Raw genomic sequence first — 23,197 nt, 5'->3', positions numbered from 1 at the left:
AACCTTCCTACCTCTAACCTGCTTCCAGTCTCGCATCTAAACCATGTGACTTGGCAGCAAAAAGTTGGCAATGCCCTCCTTCACGGCGTACTCGTGTCCACAATTAGCGCACACCAACTTCCCCTCTGACATTTGCGTCTCCAGCAGCAAGTGGTGCAAATCTTTCAACGTCTTCTCATCAGCCTGCAGCTCCTCCGCGGTGGGAGGCTGTTCGGGAAGGGCAGGGAAGCCAAGCTGTCACTTCAGTCAATAAAACTCACCCCCCATCCACCACTCACAACCCAAGTCTCACGACGGCCAGCCGAGACGAAAATACTCCACAGCAGCTGTCTAAAAAAGAAAGGGCAACGTACTTCTGATGACGTAGTTCGCAATGCGGCCCAGTCGAGTCTGGGCAGCACATTGATAATCATATCGGGGTTGAGTTCGATTTCATCCTGAACGAGTTCAGCGTCCTTGGGATGCAGAGGATATGAGTCGGAGGAGCTTTTGCATGCCTTGGCGGCGCATGTCAGGAAGTTGAGACTGAGGACTTTCATTTTCAAGTCCCGTATAGATGGGTGACTGACGGCGTTCGTTTTTGTTTCCAACGTATCCGATTTCCGGAATTCAAAATATTCAGAAAGGGTGCGTGTCAACGTCGTGCCTCAAGATGAACTTACAACTTTTTTTTTCTAGCAATTGCAGATTCGGCTGCTGCTGTAAAAGTGGCCCCACGTGACAGGGATGGGGGGGTATGGTGTGCGCTTGATACGTGACATGATTTATCACACATTGGACATCTTGCCAGTATGCTCTGCTTCAACAACCAATTGTAGCTCAATCGGATTTCGGTTCTTTAATCCACCATGTGTTTGGCTCATGTTAAGAAATTAATGACAGTTGGTCCGTAAGCCAATTTGAGAATCCTCGTATTACTACATGTTCTACATGCTACCCAGTCCACGAGACGACGAGACAGGAAAGCTTGAATATATTAAGCAGTCAGCTTTTCCGTGTAGCCTCCGTTGGAAGATTTACGAAGGCGGATGTAGAACACTGCAGCAACCACCACAAACCCAAACAATCCCACCTTCTGCAAGAGTGACCATCCTTCAGAGGGGCTGTCTCCCACGATAGGTTCGTTTTCGACGGGCGCTACGCCGTCGGCCCAGCCAGCCGAGCCGTGGAGGCCTGATTATTTCCACACATATCAGCACCGGCTACGGGCGAATTGAGGATAGTTTGGTTTTGTGAAGCTTCGATACGAAGGATCTTAGAGGTCAACGTGAATACCTTCAGACGGGACCTCAATCTCGCCGCTCTTGGCGATCTTTACAGTCTTAACCGGCTTGTCGCCTGCCTCGGTCGCGGCATTCTCAATCTTCTCGACGATATCGTAGCCCTCGAGCACCTCGCCGAAAACGACGTGTCGGCCATCAAGCCAACTATGGAATTGATTAGTTCTTTGTTCGTCCTGCCAACGAATGGCGAATATCGGAAATGCCTGCTTACGAGGTGATGACGGTGGTGATGAAGAATTGAGAGCCGTTGGTGTCGGGACCAGCGTTAGCCATGGAGAGGAGACCCTTCTTGGTATGCTTGAGCTTGAAGTTCTCGTCCTTGAACTTTGCGCCATAGACTGCGAGGGGGTTGCGAGTTAGTCAATTGCTCAAGCCATGGAGCAGTATCGGATTTGTAATGGCCGAGAATACTCACTAGACTTGCCACCAGTGCCGTCGCCCTTGGTAAAGTCACCACCCTGGATCATGAACTGCTTGATAACACGGTGGAACGTAGAATCCTGGTAGCCAAATCCCTTTTCCCCAGTAGCCAAGGCACGGAAGTTCTCAGCCGTCTTAGGGACAGTCTTTCCGTACAATCCCATGACAATACGACCCAATGGCTCGCCACCATGCTCAATGTCGAAGTAGACCTTGTGGGTGATCTTGGGGCCTTTTGCCGCCTCGGCGGTCTGTGAGAAAAAGACCAGGCCGACTCCAATGAGGAGGGCGAAGGAGACGAGACGCCTCAGGTTAAACATATTGTGTGTAAAAAGCCGACCTCTGCAGTCGAAGGGAGAAAAGACACGTGAGGCAAAAAAGATGCGGGTGTATCTCTCAGTATGCTGTTGAACAATTCAAATATCAGCGTATACTGCGTAGTGGTTGGGTACCTACTTATATATCTTGCCGTGGGATGTAGAGAAAAGGATGATGAGGGAGAGGAAGGCTGGAAGGCTGGACTGAGGGACACCTAAGCTCTAAGCTTGACGAGTGCGTTTCAAGATCCCCCGCTGAAGCAGCGTGGGGAGGCCCATGCATAGGAGGCCCACAGCACTGCGACTACGGTTCAGGTCTCAAGTCCGAGTTGCGTTAGCGAAAACAGCAGGTGGCGTTGCACGGTCTGGTACGGAGTACATATGTGGTTACTTCTACCAGTTGACGGTCGCACATCAGCGAAGCTCCGGAGAATCCCCCGCCAAACACGACCAGGCTCTACAAGAATCGCAAAATCCACTACAAGGCAACAAATAACAGTATTCTCAATTTATAGCGTTTTATATTTAAAAAAAAGTAATAGTAAATATAGTTACTAAAGGCACGCAATAAATCTATATTATTATTATTTACTCTTTACTTTAGTAAATTTTAGCTGCCAAAAGTGCTGCCAAAAGTGCTGCCAAAGGTGCCAGCTTTTTTGAACCTTACCAGTTGACCTTTGGCAGCACCACGCTGGAGGCTTACAGTAGGACCGACGTCAATTCGATCTGCTGAACGCTGCTGGGATCGGCAAGGCAACATTCTAACTAGTCAAGTAGTTGCGACATATTCGACCCCTCTCAATTAGGTTATATACGCTCGATGTTAATCTTGACTCGGAAATTTCGTGGCAAACCAGATGCAACACGCCTGTACATCTCGCTCCGCCCAAGGTTACTTGAGCCCTCAAGCCAAAGTCCCTAGGGATTTAGATGGACACCTTCCATTACTATACAATTATTATTTAAGGTCAATTGAATCAAGTGATAACACTGCTCATTTAGCAATGTCCATGACTTCAGTATCAGTAGAACAGCAACATTGAAGCTCTGGGGCTTCGTTGAGTTTCAGCTTATAAGTAAGCACGACAGTGTCTGACCATCGCCTAGCATCGAAACGGGGGAGGGCCACCCTGGATGTGGGTTTAACCGCACCTTCTCCGGAACTTCACACCAGCTTCTTTTTATGTCCCGACCTACCCAGGATAATCGTTGGTCATCAGGACAACACCTTGGCTTCGCATTTCTGCCGTCAATTCTACTCAACAACCGTCAAAATGGTATTATAAATCCCCAATTCTCAAATCACAATAATAACCAGCGTTGACAATTCTCACATTTCACTTAGGTGTTCATACTCGGCGTCAATTTCAATGATGGAAAGCTCGTCAAGGTAAGAATATCAAAGCAGGCGCCATTTATGCGCTGATTGAAAGGAGGACAAGAGCGCTCACAATACACGGAATTACTGCTACAGAAAGCTCTCGAATCATTCTATGCTCTAGGATCAACGACTTCCTCCCGCATCATGGCCAAATACTCGATCCACAAGCTCGCCAAAGTCGGATCCCTTAGCCCCCGAACAGTTACGTCCCTGACAGCCGAATTATCACAAATGACGATTGAAACCGACGCAAGGCGGATAGTACAAGACAATATCAGAAGATTAAAAGACATTGGGTCATATCGCGGTCGACGGCATGCCATGGGCCTGCCGGTGCGCGGTCAGCGAACACGCACACAGACGGCCACGGCCAACAAGCTCAATAGAGTTGATCGCAGATCATAAGTCCTCTGCAGCCCGTAACGGACTTTCTCAGTTTTATTTGAACATGTAGGGCTCGAATATCTACGACTATTGAGATGCAAGGCGAGCTCATGACAAGGCGGACGCCACACCTGCATGCGGCATCAAATCAACGGGAACATCCCTACGCAGCAGGCACTTTCTGGAGGAAAGTTAGGACTGAAATCAGGGTCCACATCCATGAAAGCCATGATCTGTTGCACAGAAGTGTTTATATAATAATTTGTATGATTAAGTGAGCAAAAACGACAGCATGGAGGTCTGATTTCAAAAACTACACAAACCCCTCGTATGTACAAAGAATAAACGATTTTTTACCCGTGTAAATCGATAGCAGGCTGGTCGATGTCATCTTCCATTATGGGCGCGTTTTCTACTTTCATGCACGCAGATACGGCATCACGGTAGCTGATGCTGTCCATCAACAAGGCAGCACTCACGCCGGGATACTTGGCTATATCTTCAAATGCCTTGGACATAGAGTCGGTGCTACCAATATCGGTTCCAATTTTCAATGTGGTCAAAACCAATGCGATTGCCGATTTTCATGATATGCTCGACACCTCGATCCAAAGTTGCGTTGGCGGCATCATTCCCGGGTAGGCCATTCCCCTGGCCAGTATCTACGCACAAGATGAAGCCGGGCTTAAAATTGACTATAACAACAGAGTTTCACTCCTTGATCAGTTCGAGAGATGCTGTCCTTGACGTTGCGAGGGTGCGAACAGATGCTGTAAGCAGAGCTGTGGGAAATGGTCGTGGGTGCGACACTGCTCCGTCGATGCATCGTAGAAAACAACACAAGTTACTCCTTCACGGGCAGGTACAATACAAAGTGGGCATGCGCGGAGTATCCTTAACCACAAGGAAGGCAGAGAAAGAAAAGACGACTGGTGGTATTGTTATTTGAGAATAGCAGAGTGAAAGTTGAGCCGCTGTGTGCTCAATGATCGTCGATGCCGATTAGCGTGAAGGTCATTTGGAGCGGGCATGCTTTGTCAGAGCTAGAGGACTCGGTTGAAGGGTTTGATCCGAATCTTCACATGCTCGAATGTTCGAGTGTGAAAACACAATTGCTCTGTATGTTCCAGCGCCAGGCAGAGAGGGAACGATGAAAATGGACAGCGTCTATTACTATACGGGTATTTTGGTCATCTTGTCTAAATAATGGCAATAGCTGCCATCGCACGCCCGCCAGCTATCACAGCGAATGCCAACGTGCGGCGTCTCTTACGTCACACGAAAAGAGCAGCAGGCTTAGACCGGCTAAATTCTCCTTGCACGGCCGGGTGCTCAAGCTCCTTTTCAACCTCAAACCACCCTGTACCTTTGTAGGCCAAGGCTCCCGTTTTGTGTCTTGTGGGCACATGTCTAGGGGGCACAGAGAAACGAGATGTCAGGGCTGGTTGAGGGACGTCACACGGATTGTCTCGAGTGCTCGGTTACAGAGCGCCTAGGTTCTTGGGTTCTTGGATGCAACAGTTGGCCCGTACAGAACCTGGTGATGATGATGATGCAGCATTGATTGTTCAAGAGCGTCAGGCTGTCGTTTTCTTTTGTCAACTCGTTGGGTCCGTGGTCCGTGTCCGTGTTACTCGGGCCGTTCGCGCCCTACCCGCGAAGATGCCCAAAAACGAGGCAATCGCCAATCAATTCGCTCGCCTGGTCTTGTGATTGACATCTGGAGGTTGTGAACATCTCGCACTGCATTTCGGTGTGTGGTCACGGACTCATAGCCCATGCCAAGGACCCCGACCGTTGAATCTGCCCACTGCCGCCGGGTTGTTCACCTTAAGTACCAACCTTGGGGAGCTGGGGCAAGCACTATAGTATTTACTTGGGTAGTACCTCTAAGTACTCCGTAGGTACTCCGTACTTGAAGTCCGTACCTGGCCCTGTCGGCACTTCAACAGTGGGCGCCAAAGTCACCGCCAGTTCCATTAATGTCGCCTGGTTCATCCGAAGACCCCTGGCTATCAGCCACCATCGGCCGGTCAACGGTCACCTCGTGGCCCAACTCGAGAGAATACTCCGTACGTACGCTCCGTATTGCAGAGTGCGGCTGGCATTTTGTTGCTACTGAACACCAACACCGGCGCCAGCCACATTCATCAACGTGGGAACCACACATGCATCCACATGCCAGGCTGTGGAGGCTCTGCTCAGCTCAGTAGGTCGCGCACACGCAACATTTTTGGACCAGAGGTTAACAACATTGAATTGATGGCACACTTGCAGGTGTGGGCCCTCGCCAACTGGCCGTGAACAATGACCAGCCCCTGAGGCAATCCCCTGCTGGTCTGGTCTTTTCTCAACTGTGCCTAGTGGCCAGCGACGGGGTCTGGGGTCCAACGACAAAGCTAGCCGCAGCTGAGCAGCTCCCGATGTCCTAAGTAGCTGGCCATTCACACTCGGGTCCAGTGCTGCCGTGTGGGCTCCAGCCTTCTCTAGCTCTATTCATCATCTCCATCTGCAATCTCCAACTCCGTCCGCCGTGCACTCTTCACTCCTATCCACATTCTGCAGACGCTCTTTGTAACCTCTGTCCTTAACTTGCGCCGGTTGGACTGCTGTATGCGTGCTTAAACCCATTTCAAACCCCGTTCCTTATCTTCAAAGTCGCCCTTCTTCCTTAGAACTTGTTTCATTACCGTCCGATCTTGACGCTCTTGACGCCGCCCTACCACCGCCAGCTTTCACAGAGTTCGACTAGCCGACGACGTCAACGTTTCGAACCCGGACATTGCTAGCCCTGAACTCGCCGATATCTTGATCTGAGCAGAGCATCCCCTTAATACCATTGGCGTTCGATCGAACAGGCAGAGTTGGCCATTGCCTTACACTATTTCGCCCCCTGGTGGCTTTTCTTGAATAGTTCGCACCTGGTATTCCGTTGTGTGTCTGGCCCAGCAGAGTACGAGAAAAATGCCGGGCTTTGCAGACTCGTTCTGGTCGAGCGACTATGCCGCAGGTACGTCGAGAAGGATCCTCAATAAATGCCCAGGGGTCAGAAGTCTCATTGCGACCTGCATTGCCCAAAGATCTAACGCGTAAACCATAGGACTCGGCGTCCTGTTTGGCAAGCTCCAGCAAGGTGTAATGGAGAATCGCCAGGTCCTCACAATAGCCCGTTTGCGCGCCGAAGCCGAAGAGACTTACGGTCAGCGTCTCTCGGATATCACGCCATCTGCAGACAGGGTCAACGGCGGTTTCTTAAGAGATGACGGTGCCACTGTACGGAAGGTGAGTTTTTTCCCTTCTTTCTCGATATTGTCTTGCATTTACTGCCTAGGCAACCCAACCCACATCAACGTTCCGACCAGCTACTTACAGCAGGCTTTTACTATATAGGCTTATGATGGAATGCGAGCAGAGATGCAAGACGCCGCACGGAGTCATCAACGAATCGCTCAAAATATCCGAGACTTGGTTGTAAATCCATTCTCCCGCTGGTGTGATGCCCACGAAGCCCGTGTACAGGATTCGCAAGACGAACTACAGAGCCATGTTAAGGCGCATGACCGCCAATCCGATGCGGTTCGCAAGTTGCGATCAAATTACTTCAATAAGTGCCGTTTGGTCGAGGATCTAGAGGAGGAGAACAAGCTTGGATTTCAAGACCCAGAAACCAGCCCGAAGCCGAACCAACCAAACATTCCCGAGATTAAAGTCCAGCCTCTCAAAGAGGAGGAGGATCCCGATGATGACGAATTGTACGAAATCGGTGACGATGTCTATCAGCCTGAGCAGCTGAAAAAGATCCTCTCAAATATGCTTTCCACCATCAAGATGGGCGAGACCAAGGTTCCCATTCTTGGCACATACTTGAATACATCAGCCGGTTCTGACATTGTCGAGTATCTCCAACGCAGCATGGGCATTTCGAGTGTGAGCTACGCCGAGCGAATCGGCCAGGATCTCGTTACAAACGGCTTCTTGCGCCTTATCGGTAATGTTGGCAGCACATTTGCCAACAGCTCCAAATTGTTCTACCAATGGCGACCAAAGGCATTCAAGTGCGCCGGACTGCCTGAGAAAAAGTTGAATAGAACCTTTTCACTCCCCGCCACGGGATCCGATGGAGGGTCAGATTCGCCCGTTGTTGGAACAGTCAGTGAGTATCTGGCCAATTGGAATGTACTCGGGACTAGGGATCCAAATGAGACACCCTCCATGCGTCTGCAGCGCGAGGCTCGAGAAGCCGATGACAAGTATAAAGCTGGTGTTCGCAAGCTTGACGAATTGCGCTGTGGGCTCGAGGAAGCCATTTTCCTCCATCTGAAGTTCCTCGAACGATGTGAGCTCGACCGACTCAAGGCTATCAAGACAGTCATCCTCGATTTCTCCGGGGCCATTGGTAATGTCATTCCTAGCTTACAGTCGACCGTGGACAAAATGGTCTTATTCCAGGAGACTGTGCAGCCCGCCGGTGATCTACGTTATTTGTTGGAGAATTATCGCACGGGAAGCTTTGCCCCGAGAGTCGTGGTGTATGAGAACTACTATAACAGGGTTGACGAGCAGACATTCGGTGTTGACCTCGAGGCTCGTGCAAGAGCTGACAAGAAGCGTGTACCCGTCATTGTGACAACGATTTTGACCTATCTGGATCATCATTACCCAGACCTGGAAGGGGATGAGGCTCGCCGAGGAGTTTGGCTAGTTGATGTCCCTCTCGCACAAATCCATCAACTTCGGGCCAAGGTCAATAATGGCAAGGCCATCTCGTCAGACGTTTTTGATGAGTTCGATGTCCCTACCGTAGCAGGACTCCTGAAACTGTATCTATTGGAACTCCCTGGTATGCTTTTTCTACAAAATCTCCCCTCCTAAGAGACCTTGCCTCCCCCGCTCTTTTTTTTTTTTTTCGTGACCGCTAACATTGCGATTTCAGATTCACTAGTTAGCGCCCATGTCTACGAAATCATCCGCACGATTTATACAACGCCCACGGCAGACGGTTCGGAAGCATCCCGCGTTGCCGTTCTCCAGCAGACATTGTCACAGCTGCGCCTGACCAACATCGCGACTCTCGACGCCTGCATGAATCATTTTACTCGCTTGATCGACCTGACATCTGCGGATGAAGAATACGTTGCGTCGTTGGCTGCGTCGTTAGCCTCTTGCATTCTCAGACCACGAACCGAAACCTCGCTTACGCTTGAAGAGAAGCATGCATCTCGACTGGTACGGGATCTATTTGCGCACAAAGACCCAATTTTCAGTGAACTTAAACGCATGTCCACATTGAGTCATTCCGCATCTGTGGGAAGCAGCCGACCTCGGGCTGTAAGCACTGATGAGAGTAATAGAAAAGCTCTCATGGAGGAACGCAATCGTGCTTTGGTAGAAAAGGCGACCGCCTCGCGAAGTCGAGCAACCAGTCCAGCACCAGGACCCCGTGGCCACCGGCGCGATAGGAGCAGTGGAGGACCGGACACTCGGTTCCCCATCCAGACCAGCCCAACAACGGACCGGAATCGTGTCAGTTTGGGCGGCATTGAAGGCCGGTTAAAGAGATCCTCTTTGGATGTGCCTGCGCTCGACGGCGGACCCCCTTCTGATGGAGTAAATGGATCGCCTCAGGGGAAAAGTACCGACGGCGATGGCAGCGACAAGCGTGATAGCGGTAGCCGCGTCGGGACCAAGTTCATTGGCGGGAAGAGAGTGCCGGGGACCCCTCCCCAAGAGAGCACCTCGAGGGGAGTAACACTAGAGGACAAACCCATGGATGACTAGTAATCCAGCCATGGAAAGATACCCCTTTGTGTGTTTGTTGATGGAGGTTTTCACAGAGCTGGTTAGTTGGATGTTGAGGAGTTTTTTCTTTCTTCCCTTGTTTTCAACCAGGATTAGCAGGGAAAAGGACATGTATGAGGATGAGCGTCGAGTACGTATGTAGACACTGTTGGTTGGGTTATTATCATGGCTGCTTTCTTTCTTTTGTACTATTGCATAGTATCGACACAGTGCGTACGGATCTTACGGAGCTATGAGATATGGTCAAGTTGAACTATGCATTGTATCCGCGCGGTAGCGTTGCGTAAGGTGCTGGAAGGAGTCTATAAAATAAAATAACCGGTACATATTATGACCCCTCGCCTTTTTGGCCAATCCACCGACACCTTGCCGCCGCGTGTGAATGGAAAAGCGGCAGCAGGTTGCTCAAAGCTGCCGACAGCACAAATAAAACAAAGAGTGCTGGGTGTACATGTTTCAAATTCCCACGTGTATGAATGCTATGCTAATCTGTTCATGCCGAGACGAAGAAGGCCCAAACGAAACCCTCAGCCTCTAGCACAGCTAACTCAAGTCCTCAATCTCAGCCATCTTCTTCTTCTTGACAGTCTTTTTCTTCTTCTTCGGCAAGACGACATCATCAGCTGTGACGCCAGCACCGCTACCCGCCGCAGCCGTATCTGCCATCGAATCAGTCTCTGCCATCGAAGACGTTCCCACACCCTCAGGCCCTTGGCCAGGTGTCTGATCCGGTTCCTGTGCCGGGTTGACCTTCTTCTTCTTCTTTTTCTTGGGCTTCACTTCCCCATCAGGGCCGAGTGCCCCCTCTGCCGTCTTCTTCACCGTCCTCTTCTTTTTGACAATGGTACCTTGGGCATCGACCCCGTGGGCGACTTGGATACGCTCGTTGGCGCGTTGCATTTCCAGTCGCAGCCTTTCCACTTCCTTTATGGCTTGCTGCATCTCTGCTTCCTCGCGTTGCTTCCGCTCGTAGTCGAACCCGTTGGCCGGAGCGCCCTCGAGACTGAAAGAGCCAATGTGGCTCGAATCCACTTGCAGCAGAGAGTGTTTGGCTTTCTTGCTCTTCGCCTTTGTGAGGATATCAGAGTTGTTTCCAGAGTCGTGTTGCCGGATGCTATCGCCATCACTGCCCTCGAGAGTCTCGTCGCTAGCAATGACAATCTTTTGCCGTGGCTTAGCCTGCGGCCTGGGCCCTGCGTGGGCGGTGGGGGTCGCCATATTGTCACGATCAAGTTGAATAATGGGTATAGAGTCAATATCGAGATCTGGTCCGTTGCTGGTCTGGAGGATATTGTGTATCGGGGTAGATTCTCGGGTTATCTCGTCGCTGGGTAAGTAGTATGGATCGTCCTTGTTACGTTCAAGGCGCTCTGCCTTGCGCCGTGCGATGATATCGGCATCGAGATAGCTCTCTTCACTTGCCGGCTGCTGATATGACCCTATCGTTTCATCGATCGGATCTGCGAGTCTGCTGATTGCGGGAGCTGAGGATGAAATGGCAGTGGGGGCCGGCCGTTGGCTGTAGTAGACTTCAAACTCATCTGACTCATCGGCATCAAGAGCCACGAGATCTGCAGGAGACAGCAGATTGGTCAGGTTAGAGTGAATGGGCTCATCAAGGTCTAATCCTTCGGCCATTGGTACGTTGCGCTGCGCTCCCTGAGCAACGGAATTGAGTTCTGAACCTTTGAACAGCGATGGGATTGCCTGGGTGAGAAGAAGAGGAGAGTCTTGAAACGCCTCGTCTGTTGATGCAGGTTGCCCGGAAACAGCCTCAGCAGTAAGTTTTAACAACTCTACAAACTCAACTGCTCGCTCTTGCACCTCAAGATTTGGATGCAGTGCCAACGGCTCCGCCACGTGCAGGATTCTAGCAATGAGGAGTGATATCCGTGATTTCCACTCAGCAGTCCACGGTCGTGTTTCGTCACCTGCAATGGTGGCGAAGATCTTGGCAACCGCGAGAAGCGACGTAGCGCAAACTTCTGGTCTTGCAGCACGAGGAATGAGCTGCAGTAAACTGTTCAATGTTCCATCAGGATCTTGCAGCAGGATGGCATATTCTCCCAGGAGCCAAGCAACCGAACTCAAGACTCCAGATGTGACCTTGTGGCCAGTGGGAGTGTCCGCGTTAAGTTGAGCTACGATGGTAAAGCCAGCGCTCACTGCAGTAGATCTCATGGCTCGAACTTTGACTGCGACGTTTCGCAACTCATCCCCTATTCTCCCTGAGACATCCATCGAAGAAAGTGACGATAAGGGAGTACTCTCCGAGTCGAGCTGTCTTGGGACAGGTGCCATGCGAACGAGCTGAGTCAATACATCGATATACCAGTCAAAATCCAAGACATTAGAGTAGTTATCCTTTGAACATATAAACAGTATTCTTCTAATGATGTCGATCATGTAATCTTCAGGCAGTGGCGGTGCTTGTTTTTCAACTTTTGTAGGCTCAGTGATTGCCACGTGAGCTTCATCGTTAGAGTCCGAGCCAGAACCGAATGAAGGAATTCCTGGTTGACTTCTCTCCTTTGTTGGAGCCGAAGATTTGAGTTGCTTCATCAATCGGCTAACAACCGGTATCAAGTTGTCGCCAGTAACAATGCCTTGAACCAAGTCCAGTGCTTGTATTCTAATGGTGATATCTGGACTGTCAAGACAATCCAGAATGACGTCGTCCTGTTCCGCCACTAGGTGTGGGTGCGTGGCAACAATCTTGTTGAATGCCAGCAATGCCACGTATTTGACTACCGAAGATTATCATATTAGTCAAGCGCTGGACAATATTTGTTCGCAAAGTAGAGCTCAGACTCACGATTTGGATCACCATTAATCATGACCATCCCTCGCAGCTTCTTGACGCAAAGCGTCGCAATCTCATCCGTATCTGCAGTGTCATCTGTACTTCCAAGAATACCGCCTTGGATAATTCCGTTTATACACTCGTAGAGTAGAGACATGGCAGGTGTTGTCGCTATTATATTTGTCAAGGGTGGCAACAACTTTCGAACCAGTCGGGGTTCGAGAGGTGTCAGAGTAGCAAACTAGTGAAGGATAAGCATGTCAAGACAAAATCCAATGTTGTGCGCCTAAACATACCAGTTTGATGAGCTTGATGGCCATCCAGTTATTTCCTCCATCAACAAGGAGCTCGAACAATCGGGGGGCAAGTGGGAGAAAGTCGTGGGGTCTCCGCCACCCCAACTCGCATACCACGTTCACGATGGCCGCCGTTACGCTTGGGTCCTCATTAGGGTCCAACAATCGTTCCTTGATTTTGGGCCACGCCGCTCTCAGGGCTTCTGGATACACAAGCGCCAACCGATACAGCGTGACCAGCGTCTTTTTCCTGATATTAGAATGGCTGTGCCCCAGCCGAGGGAGGAGATCGGGGAGGGTCGAGAGGGCCAGGGATGGTGTAATGACGTGCGGAAGTGTAGCGATAGGGAGAGAAATAACTGTTTGAGTAGACGACCCGATGTCCTATGCCATATGAGCCCAGGTTAGTCGTTATTCAAATGGGCTGTTGGCGCGAGCTACCAGCTTGCAAAATGGAGAGTTTTTGTTTGGAAAGGGGAATACCTTTTTCAACAAGTTGGTGGCCAGCATGAGAACCTCGGTATCCGGTCGAAAGCTCTGTACTGCTCCCAAATATCCCACTCGCTTCTGGTGGTATTTGGGGGATGACATGACCTCCAGAACATGGAATGACGCCCAAGACATGTCGTAGCCTAGCATCTCGAGGTAGACGAGCTTTAGAAGAGCTGTCGCTTTGACGTCTAGCCAAGAGAAAGTCACATAATGAGCACACATTATACAGGGTATATCATGAGTCGATCTCTTGGATAAATAACCTACCCATATCCGGGCTGCGAACTTCGGCCCGGCAATCTTTGAGGTTCTTTTGAATGAAGTCTTTGCCGGCCCCCTTGTTGGTTCGGAGGCCCCGAATGAGGTCGTAGAGCGATTTTTCGAACCTGCTCAGCTCCGGTCAGCTTCTGGTTCAACATGTTGCCTCTACCCGCGCGTGGTGAGTGACGGAGTTGTCGGGGTTTTGTAGATTCGCCATACATTGTCGCGAGCTCGAATTGCCCCGCGCCTGGGGCGACGAGAGCTTCGTTGTAGATGCGATGCTCTGTGTAATGCCCTAAGCCGTGGTTAGATCCGTCGCGGAGTAGTCGACCGATTTATCATGCGTCGGCGGCCGGTGTTGTCCTTGTTGAAGTGGGTAGATGCGTGCACAAGGGTCATCAATGACCGACATCTAGGTGACGGTCTCGTGCGGGTGGGAGCCTTTCGAGGTGGAGATTAAACGACCGGACTCCGGATGCAGGCCCTACTCTGCTTTGGAGCCTCTGGGATATGAAGGACAAGGTTGTGTGGATGTCGTAATGTGGCTGCCAGGTAACTCAGTGAGTGCACCGGGATTTGGTCGATGCATGGGGATTCAGGATGTCACATGTGCAAGTGTCGAGTCTGGTGCTTCTTGACTCGAGGCTTCAGGTCCCTTCAGGTGCCCTAAATGCCAGCTAGCGGGCAAACGAGCATTAAATCCGCCTGAGCCCGGCAGTCTACAGCGGCACCTGGGGCTCCCAGTTGTACATACGTACTAGCCTGGCTCCATCAAATCCATGTCAGGTCAAGTCTACCAGACACATGTGCATGTACTGGTTGGCAACCCACCAATGCCCGACCGCCAATCGACCAGACGTCAATCCACGATCCATCATCTAGTTTGCTTCTAGGCCTTAATTTTCCGCGTCCAGATATTGCGCCAACCACGGCATCCTTCCGCCCTCTTGCAAGTAGAACTACTTTCGGCGGCCCCAATCAAGACAATGGCACTTCATCAACTGCTCACACTCGTTTAAATCGCCATATTCACCGTTCAATCCGTCGCCCCCGCGGCAATTCCACCGTGGCCCTCCTCCCACTCGTCCTCCCAGACACTCCCGCCGGAAGATATTCCAAACCTCACTCAGCGTCAATGTCTTTCCGTACCGCCGCGCGCCAGCTCCCATTGAGGGCTTTAGCTCCCTTCCAAGCTGTTTCAACACCGTCCAGCTGCCGCGCATTCTTCAGTCTCCCCGGCAGCACACCCGGCAGCGACACCCAAACCATCACGGCCACCAGAAACCTGCCGTATGCCCAACAACCCCTGTACCAACTCATCTCCGATGTCGACTCCTACTCCTCCTTCGTACCCTACTGCGCCCACTCGCGCGTGACGCAATGGTCTCATCCCGACGAAAATGGCCGTAAGTGGCCAACGCTCGCTGATTTGCACGTTGGCTGGGGCGGATTCAACGAAGTCTTTACAAGCCGATTGCGCTGTGTCCCCGGCGTGTCAGTCGAAGCTGTCAGCGGTGATCCCGCTTCTGCGGATGCCAAAGCAGCTTCGGCCGTGTTCAAAAGCCTCGTCACAAGATGGCATCTGAAACCAATTTGCCAGCATCCTTTGCCGTCCACCGAGGTCCACCTAACCATCAAGTATCAATTCGTCAGCCCGTTGTACGCGGCTGTTAGTGCCGCAGTCTCTGACAAGGTTGCTGGTCTTATGATAGAAGCCTTTGAAAAGAGGGCGATGGAAGAGTTGAGCTATACACAAAACCAATGAACCAAATAAAACACCAACTCCATATTTAGCTTAGACGACTGGCAGTCATGCTCCCGGACAGGACCTAACGATGCGTTGCTGCATATTCGTACATACGTCACCTCCGCATCCACCCTCACATTTGACATTAAGAATCAAAGAGTTCGAGAGGAATACATCATTATAGAGTATAGAATAGACTAAAAGCGTGTAATATATAATCAGTTCCTAAGCCAGATAAGCAAAATCGCTATCCAAAACGTCCATATACCAAAGCGCCAAGCAAAAGAGAAGTGCTCGATTTCGCTGATTCAAAAGCTACCCCCATCCATCCGCTAAATCGACTACGTAAACCAGGGAGGGGAGCAAGGAAGAGCAAACGGAAAAAGGAATAGATTAGGAAAAGGAAAAAACAAAGTGTGCGCCAGCCCCTTCTCGCATCGCTTCCTGCCCGCATTCCCTGAATGTGAACAAGCCATCCTTTCTATGCCCACGCCTTTTATGACCTGTCCAAGTAGCATAGCTTGCCGCCACATGCTTGAGAGCACCATGTCGTCTGTACTGGGATGGTCTGGTAATGCAGAAGAAAGATCGAACGCAGATAAAACAGCTTATTATTTAAGCTAGAGGGGAATTCACGTTGCGCAGAATCAAGAAATGCCGGACATTCCAAAATTCAAGAAGACTCGCTGTGGTATCAGATGATGAGTAAAATCCGTGGTCATACATCGTCGTTGGTGCGATCGGCACCGTCTCCGTCAATCATTTACGTTTGCTAGATCTGTGCCCGCGAAGAATATATCATGGTTAGTGTGTGTGCTGTGCAGACTCTCGACGTCGGGGGAATTAGTTGGCTACCGATCTCACCTCTTTTTAGTTTGCCCACCAGCGAGAAACTTAAGCATTGAGTTTTGATTTGATTTATGTTTTGAAGGCCTGGAGGGTCCAGATCGTGCTGCGTGTGCTCCTGGTGCTGGCCCAACGTTTATAATATTTGGTGGTGGACCACTTCGTCGAGGGCCAGGCGGCCAACCTGGCGGTGGTGGCATACCGACACCAGGTGGCATGTCTGGTCGGCGCCCTTGGGGAGGTACCATCTGTGGCACTGGGATGGGATTGTGTGGATGTCGTCTGCCGGCCCCCATGGGTGGGATATTCATCTCTGGTATCCTTGGTGCAGGCGGCTTATTTGCATCCATGGGCCACATGGTCATTGTGATGCTCCAGTCCGGTTGAATAGTTTCGTCCCAGATGGTATGTAGGATTATTTGCCCGTCTGGGCCAATCAGGTCATAACGACCCTGCTGAACGTGTGGCCCGAGAACAGCAACTTGTTCGAATGCTTGCTTAATGAGCGTTTCCATGCCCTATGAGCGAAGAACAGTCAGCGTGCTATCGAGTCAACAATCTTCATCCGGAGCGGCAAACAAAATAAGTCATATAAGGGGACGGAAATGATGAAGGGGAAAAGGAGGAATGAATATCCTCACCTGCCATGTGGAGCAGAGGTGAAAGGGAAATCTGAAGTCTCTGCCCACCGCGTCCTTGAATTTGATAGGGGCTTTCTCAGTCTTCTTTGATTCTGCTTCCAAAGCGGCCTTGGTTTCCTCAGCGATACGCTTCTTTAAAGCTTCTTGCTCGGCTTTGGCAGCTTCTTCAGCCTCGGCGGCCTTCTTCGCTTTCTCGGCCTCCTCTTCCATCTTCTTCCTTATTTCAGCTTGTACGCTTGCTTTAGTTTCCTCCTCAATACGTTTCTTCAGGGCCTCTTGCTCGTTTTTAGCAGCCTCTGCGGCTTCAGCAGCCTTCTTCGCCTTCTCCCTTTCTTCCTCAATTTTCTTTAGTGTTTCCAGTTCTCCCTTGCGCCTGGCCTCCTCTTGCGCCAACTTGAGTCTCTCTGCCTCCTCGGCAACCTTTTTCTCCGCAGCCTCCCGTGCGGCAGCTTCAGCCCTTATTGCAGCCTCCAGTCGGGCGTTGGCAGCTTCTTCAGCTCTTTTGCGGTCTTCTTCTTCTCTCTGCCTGCGCTCCTCGGCAGCTTTCTGCTCAGCCTCAAACTTCATCCTCGCATTCTCCTCGGCTCGCTTCATGGCCTCAGCATGAGCCTTTTGCCTCTCTTCCTCAGCTTTGCGCTCTGCCTCAATTCTTTCCCTGGCAGTGCGCTCGGCTTCTTCTCTGGCACGCTGAATCTCCTTCTGAGCCTCCTCCTGTGCTTTCTTCATATCGTCCATCCTGCGTTGAAATGCCTCTTCGGCCTCCTTGCGAATCTGAGCCTCCCTTTCAAGTTGTTCTGCGGCTGCCTTTGCCTTCTGTTCGTGCGCCTTAAATGCAGCAAGTTCCGCCTCGAGTTTTATCTTTTCCAGATCTGGAGGCTGTTCCTTAGGAGGGGTTGGGGCCTGCGCAGGAGCTTCAGTGGCGGGAGGTGGAGGCGCAGTGAGATGAAATTGTTGTAGCTGAGCAGGCAGGTTGTACTGTGGCCCCGGATAGTACCCGGGCTGTTGATGCTGATATGGCATCATGTCATACATTCTTGGTTCACCTCCAAAAAAACTAGCACCGCTAGTGCTGTTACTCATAGGTGTGAATGGGTTCGGGCCATATCCACCATAGGGGACCATTTGACTACCGCCTGGATATCCCCCCATATAATGGCCCTGCTGCTGTTGGTAGCCTGGGTGTTGGCTCCGTCCACCATAGTAGCCACCGCGAGGACCATGTTGAGGCTGGAAGCCATGGCCGTAATGGCCAAAATCCTCTGATGGATCCACGCTGGGCGGCGGAATCGGTGCGTGTGATGGCACCGGAGGATAATCTTGGGGATGTGGTCGGGCAATCCGGTGGCGGCGCGGTGTTGTTCTTACGGCAGCGCGGGGACGTGAAGGTGGGTGGTCGTTACTAGCGGAAGCTGAATCAGAAGGTTGAAGGCCCTCGTCGTCCTCGTCGTCCTCGTCGTACCAGTCTCCTTCGTCGTCGGCTCCGGAGAATTCAGCCTCGGGACGAGACGATTCCCCTTCGCTATGATAAGAAGTTGAGCGAGAACTCTCGCCGCCTGGGTGGATGGTGATGGTGTGTCGTCTGACAAGCCTGGTCAGTGGTGAGCGGCTTCACAAGCGGCGCGCAAACCGCACTTTAAACAAGAGCCAATGGCACTCACGGCATAGCAAGTAGATGATATCGGGCACGTTTGCGCTTTACTCGCGACGATCCACTGAAGACGGCCGGAGTAAAGACGCCACAGAATAAAGGATTGAGAAGGCTTGCAAAGCGGTGTTGGTAGAATGTAAAGGAAAAAGAGAGAGAAAAATTCTTGTGGTGAGGTCAGCTATCCCAATGTTGGTTGGTGATCTTGTTGTGCAGCTCAGGACGCAGGGCACGGTTCAAACACTAAGCCGTTGAGCGACAACAACAGACCAAGGAACTTTGACGAGCAAAGTCAATGGCAGCAGATGGAGTGCTGCTGCGGGAACCGAACCGACCAACTGGTGGTACTAGTGCAATAAGGGTGAGGGGTCGATTGGCCCGAAGACGCCACTAGAGCTTGGGAGCGCGAAGGGCTTGGCTTGTGGAGATTTGTCGCAGGGCGACGGACAAAGGCAAAATCTGAAAAGAGCCGCGCCGCAGATTGCCCCAAGATTGCGCTGTGCTTGGTGCACTACTTCGGTGGCCCAAGGGGGGAGTGGACACGCCTGAAGATTCGAGGTCTAGATGGATGGGCCTAAAAAATTGTAAAGGCTCGAAGCGGTATGTAACCACGCAGCCTGTTCTCAAGATCCCCCCAGAGGAAAAAGAAGTTTCCTCCGACGAGAAGTGATCAAGTGGAGCGCCTTCTTCGTCACCAGATCTCTGAGGAGGAGGGACAGGTCGGGTTGTTAGAGGTCAGCTTAACCTACTGCACGATGCAAAATGTGGCAAGGGACAGGTTGTAGGTCGGGCTCAGATCGGCGGTGAGGATGGACAGGGCCAGCTTGTGGCCGACCGGGGCCAAAGACAGGTCTGGACTCGGAGAGCTGAGGACTTTTAACTTTTATACTGTCGCCCTGCGTGTTTGCGAGCGGGTGTTGGATGACGGTAGTGCCGGAGAGATGAAGATTTGCACCCAAACCAAGGGCAGCAGGGAGATCTTTTGGAGCGCGTGGCAAAGTGTCTGGTGCCGATGCAGTGATGCAGTAGCAGAATCGGGAGCAGATTAGACAGACGGCTGATAGCGGGGCAGCAGCCAAAATAGTCTTGAATTGCGCGCAGTCGATTTGTCCTGCCCTTTGGTATCCAATAGGCAGTGGCGGGAGTGTGAAGGATGGACTATTGGCTCCCGCTATAACAGTCAAACACTGGATTTTGTAAGTGCGTGGTGGAACGATGTCTAAGATAAAAATGAAATATACTGGTCAGTTTTCTTGTCCTCTCTTCTTTTATCCGTACTGACCACCGAGAATCTTGAGTGGTGGTAGGTATATCATGATGCCCGAATGGCCACTAGCCAACCCATTGTCGGGACCTCCCGTAACATGGAAGCCAACGGTCTGCCGGCCTTACCACCATCGCGTGGCTTTTCCATAAACACTGACGCCTTGTGGCAACTCAAAAAGAGCGGCAGCGAACAATGAAACAAGGCGATAGTTGCCCAATGAGGGGTCCAAATCGTGGGGCAGCCACCGAGGGAGGGGCAATAATTCCATCACAGCTTGGAGTAAAGACACAGTTGTTTTCGATCCAACACAATGCAATGCAACTTACCTTGATAGAAAGTTGATCCGATCGTTAGTTGCGCCCCAGGGATCCTAATAAAAAATGTCGATGCCTCTTTTCAACTGTGGCGCTCGCTATACGATGTAGGCTGTGTACGACTGTGTTGGAGGAGCAACAGTATTAGCATCATGGTCAGAGGACCTGGCTCCACTGGAAGTGTGTGAAGAAGGTCGCCCAAGCCCAAACTTACCAACGGCCAATTGGCAAAATTGAAGTTTAATGATAGCAGAGAGCTAAGTTGCTTTATCGGCGCAATGATCTTGCATTCAAGCCTGGGGGGGGATCGGCGGTGTGTGATACAAAATTGCCCACGTATATTTCAATGTAATACAAGGAGACCCTTGCTTTTTTTGTGATAAATTTCGGCTGTGGTGCGAGTATACTAGTAGCTCGTGTAAGCCGAGTCAGCGGAATTAACAGTGGAATCGACAATAGAATATTAGAAGGAAAAATATGCAGTCCCAAAGTTGAAGGCGTCTCGGGGCAAAAGCCCAGGGATAGGGGTTAAAGAAAGTAAAATAAAAAAGTATGTTCAAGATGGCAAAAACGACAAGAAGCGAGTCGGTTGTGTCTCGCCTCTTTGTACCTGGTCGGGCAGACAACGCAAAAGCGGGCAGGAACGCAGGCAGCAAGCCCCCACTTTCACTTTCCACGCCTCCTGGCCTCGACGGTAGCGGGCGTGAAATCGAGCGAGTTCCGTCGAGTTCCCGAGTTGTCGAGGAGGAAGTAATCGCACACGGTGTGTGCGTGGTTCCTCGAGACGTTGAGAGTTCCTGTCCAGACTTGCTTCGCCTTCTTCTTATGTCCAGGTAGGTTAGTGCTGCTTTATTGTCTTGCCTCTGTGCAATTCGATTCTCGGTTCCGTTAGGTTGGTAGTCGGGTGTCCCAGGTTTGTCTCAAATTCTTGGCCTCTCGGAAACGCAGCAACATGGTAGATCGAGATATCTAATAGCCAGTGTAAGTCTAGAATTCTATCACTCCTCGGGTTGGCATGGAAAGACAGTACAGGGAAAGAAAAGGGCCGCTCCGAGTGGCACAACAGTTGCTCCTCGCTCTGTTGTGGTCGTTCAGCAGAGGTTTGTAAGGATTATGAATGTATCCCTGATGTCGACAGGGGCTCTTAGGGTTGCGATATTGCTCGGGTCGCAGTATTTTCTTTCTTTCTTTGACAAAGTCTAAAAGTTGAAATATTGACTGATCTGCTTCCTCAACATGTCGCTGCAAAACGGTCACCGGTCCTTATATGTACCAACGCCACCTCACCCGAGATCGCAACTCCCCCCTTTTCTCACGAACAAGTCATGACCGACTACTAACATCTCTCACGATACACGTGGCAGGCAAAACTTGTGTCGTACTTTTTGTCCGTCATGCATCCGACATGTCGACATGGGGTCTGCAGAAGCTGTGGCACAAGGGGCTGGTACTGTGCCTCTGCATACTGTGAGTCACTTCACGACATATGTACCCAGTTCGGAAGAAGCTGCTGTATTCGGGGCTAGCTTGGGCTATAACAACAATGACTGCAGCTGGCTTGGCTTGTTGGAAGCTGTTTGGTTGCTCTCGGGTTGCATCCCGTGTACAAATATCAACATACCATCTGACGAGTCTTGGTCGATATTACGTACCCAATCGTTTTCCATTTAATCGAATTTCAGGGTGGCACACTGTTGTTGACGTCTCAAGAGACATCTGACGAAAACAATTCACGTATCTTGGCCATTTTCCCCATGTTCAAGCGTTGACACCAGTTTAACTCTGGATACCTTCCCTTTGCGGGTTATAACGGGAACCGGACGTTTGATTTTGACGCCAGATATGAATCACCTCTACTATTGATGGCGTGGCTTCCTCAAAGACCATCGCACTACAGCGCAGGACCCTAGAACAAGTGTCGCCATCCGAAATTGGGCATTGATTGCTAAAACACGGCCGCGTCGGCCCAAGCCATGGCCTATGAGGATCTTGTTGCAAGCAATTTAAACCGAAATGGATCACAGCCATGGCGCCACCGACATTGGACTTGATGTTCACCAAGCTAATACACTCGCCACTGCTGTCCCTCACTCTGTGGGCACAGAATTTAGTTGATCAGGCCCTCAGAGGAATAGTTCATGGGTCTGCTAATCTGGACATGAGCCACTCGTCTATGTGATAGTCAAGTATGCTGTCGGCGCCGCAATGACGGAGATAAAGTAACCCAAACGGTGTTCGATTCTGCCAAAATCGCCAGCTGAACTACACGCATGAAGCCCTGTGACAGAGAGGCCAGCATAGGTGACGATGAGAGTACCTCTACGGCACACCTCCCTGCTTTCCGGAGTTCATGTAGATCAATGGGGTGGTAAAAAGGACAGCTCGAGTATTTAGAGCAACCACCGATGTACCCGCGGTCGACACACAACTACCCAACTCTAGATCAGTTGCTTCATAGGGACCGTCCGATCAAGATGTCTTCATCTCCAAAGAAAGAAACAAGGACATCTTCCAACAGGAAAGCTAACTCTACACTAGTATTCACGGTATGAGTCGCCAGTTACACAATAATCGATTGGATATACAACGAGAGTCTTTATCTCCCGATATCGTTATCGTCGTGTCGATGGTTGCAATGGGGAGAACATGTCCATCATAGCCGCCGGCAGTTGATGCCTTATTCAATCTATATCGCGTCAGGACTTAGATACCTGTTCGCGTTATACATCATATCCGCCGGCAACAACGATATAGCCTACTTAGATGTAATCACACAACTTTCGGCGGATGGAAGGCCGACGCATAAGCCCATTCATGCCTCAATACCAAGTAACAGAGGCTTCACCCTGAAGATTCCGTTGCGGTGACGGCACTATTTCACAATGTGATTACTACAGGGAGCCATGATACTTCTCTCGCCGCCCATCCAACCACACACGGAGTCGAAGAGAGACGAGCATCAAAAGTACACAGAGCCCAGCAACGCACAGTAAGGAACACGGTACAAGCCACAAATTTCCGCATGCCCCTTCCCGACGCGGAGACCAAAATACCTCGACGCATTCGTCCTTGATGCGCCCTCACGATGGCTTTGGCCCATTGAGGTCCAAGCAACGTTGACCGCCAGCGCCTGACACCTGCGTGTTGAAGCCCGATTGACAAGGATGGCAGCTGTGAGAAAAGCTTGACTCATAGTCCGGTGGATCGGTACCTTGCACCGCTGACCTTGACTTGCATGAACAAGCACACGCATTCTCTCTCACTCTTTTTTTTCTTCCTTCCCTTTCCTTTTGGCTCC

The 23,197-nt window shown here is 50.9% G+C and overlaps 6 protein-coding genes across 6 annotated transcripts; 2 read left to right on the top strand and 4 right to left on the bottom strand.

Annotated features, from left to right (window-relative positions):
- Window positions 1-36: 36 nt before the first annotated feature.
- Window positions 37-539, bottom strand: MAA_06821 (trm112p-like protein; the record flags this gene model as incomplete). The annotated part of the gene is made up of 2 exons (XM_007824819.1): window positions 37-234; window positions 279-539. 2 exons carry the CDS (start codon window positions 537-539, stop codon window positions 37-39), a joined length of 459 nt encoding a protein of 152 aa, XP_007823010.1.
- Window positions 540-1,255: 716 nt separating this feature from the next.
- On the bottom strand, window positions 1,256-2,023 carry MAA_06820 (uncharacterized protein; the record flags this gene model as incomplete). Its single annotated transcript, XM_007824818.1, has 3 exons — window positions 1,256-1,427; window positions 1,495-1,621; window positions 1,699-2,023. The coding sequence occupies 3 exons, from the start codon at window positions 2,021-2,023 to the stop codon at window positions 1,256-1,258; spliced, it is 624 nt and encodes a 207-aa protein (XP_007823009.1).
- A 4,729-nt stretch (window positions 2,024-6,752) lies between these two features.
- On the top strand, window positions 6,753-9,566 carry MAA_06818 (Rho-GTase activating protein; the record flags this gene model as incomplete). The annotated part of the gene is made up of 4 exons (XM_007824816.1): window positions 6,753-6,798; window positions 6,889-7,070; window positions 7,179-8,628; window positions 8,722-9,566. 4 exons carry the CDS (start codon window positions 6,753-6,755, stop codon window positions 9,564-9,566), a joined length of 2,523 nt encoding a protein of 840 aa, XP_007823007.1.
- Window positions 9,567-10,130: 564 nt separating this feature from the next.
- MAA_06817 (AP-3 complex subunit delta) lies at window positions 10,131-13,660 on the bottom strand (the record flags this gene model as incomplete). The annotated part of the gene is made up of 6 exons (XM_007824815.2): window positions 10,131-12,334; window positions 12,403-12,631; window positions 12,687-13,070; window positions 13,170-13,366; window positions 13,446-13,515; window positions 13,565-13,660. The coding sequence occupies 6 exons, from the start codon at window positions 13,658-13,660 to the stop codon at window positions 10,131-10,133; spliced, it is 3,180 nt and encodes a 1,059-aa protein (XP_007823006.2).
- Window positions 13,661-14,574: 914 nt separating this feature from the next.
- MAA_06816 (cyclase/dehydrase family protein) lies at window positions 14,575-15,204 on the top strand (the record flags this gene model as incomplete). Its single annotated transcript, XM_007824814.1, has 1 exon — window positions 14,575-15,204. The coding sequence occupies one exon, from the start codon at window positions 14,575-14,577 to the stop codon at window positions 15,202-15,204; it is 630 nt and encodes a 209-aa protein (XP_007823005.1).
- Window positions 15,205-16,046: 842 nt separating this feature from the next.
- Window positions 16,047-18,336, bottom strand: MAA_06815 (proteinrelated to kinetoplast-associated protein KAP; the record flags this gene model as incomplete). Its single annotated transcript, XM_007824813.1, has 3 exons — window positions 16,047-16,550; window positions 16,674-18,261; window positions 18,332-18,336. 3 exons carry the CDS (start codon window positions 18,334-18,336, stop codon window positions 16,047-16,049), a joined length of 2,097 nt encoding a protein of 698 aa, XP_007823004.1.
- Window positions 18,337-23,197: the final 4,861 nt, after the last annotated feature.

Source organism: Metarhizium robertsii, assembly GCF_000187425.2.
Source record: "Metarhizium robertsii ARSEF 23 chromosome Unknown MAA_Scf_5, whole genome shotgun sequence".
NCBI classification, from domain to species: Eukaryota; Fungi; Ascomycota; class Sordariomycetes; order Hypocreales; family Clavicipitaceae; genus Metarhizium; species Metarhizium robertsii.
This window is presented reverse-complemented; position numbering and strand designations above follow the sequence as displayed.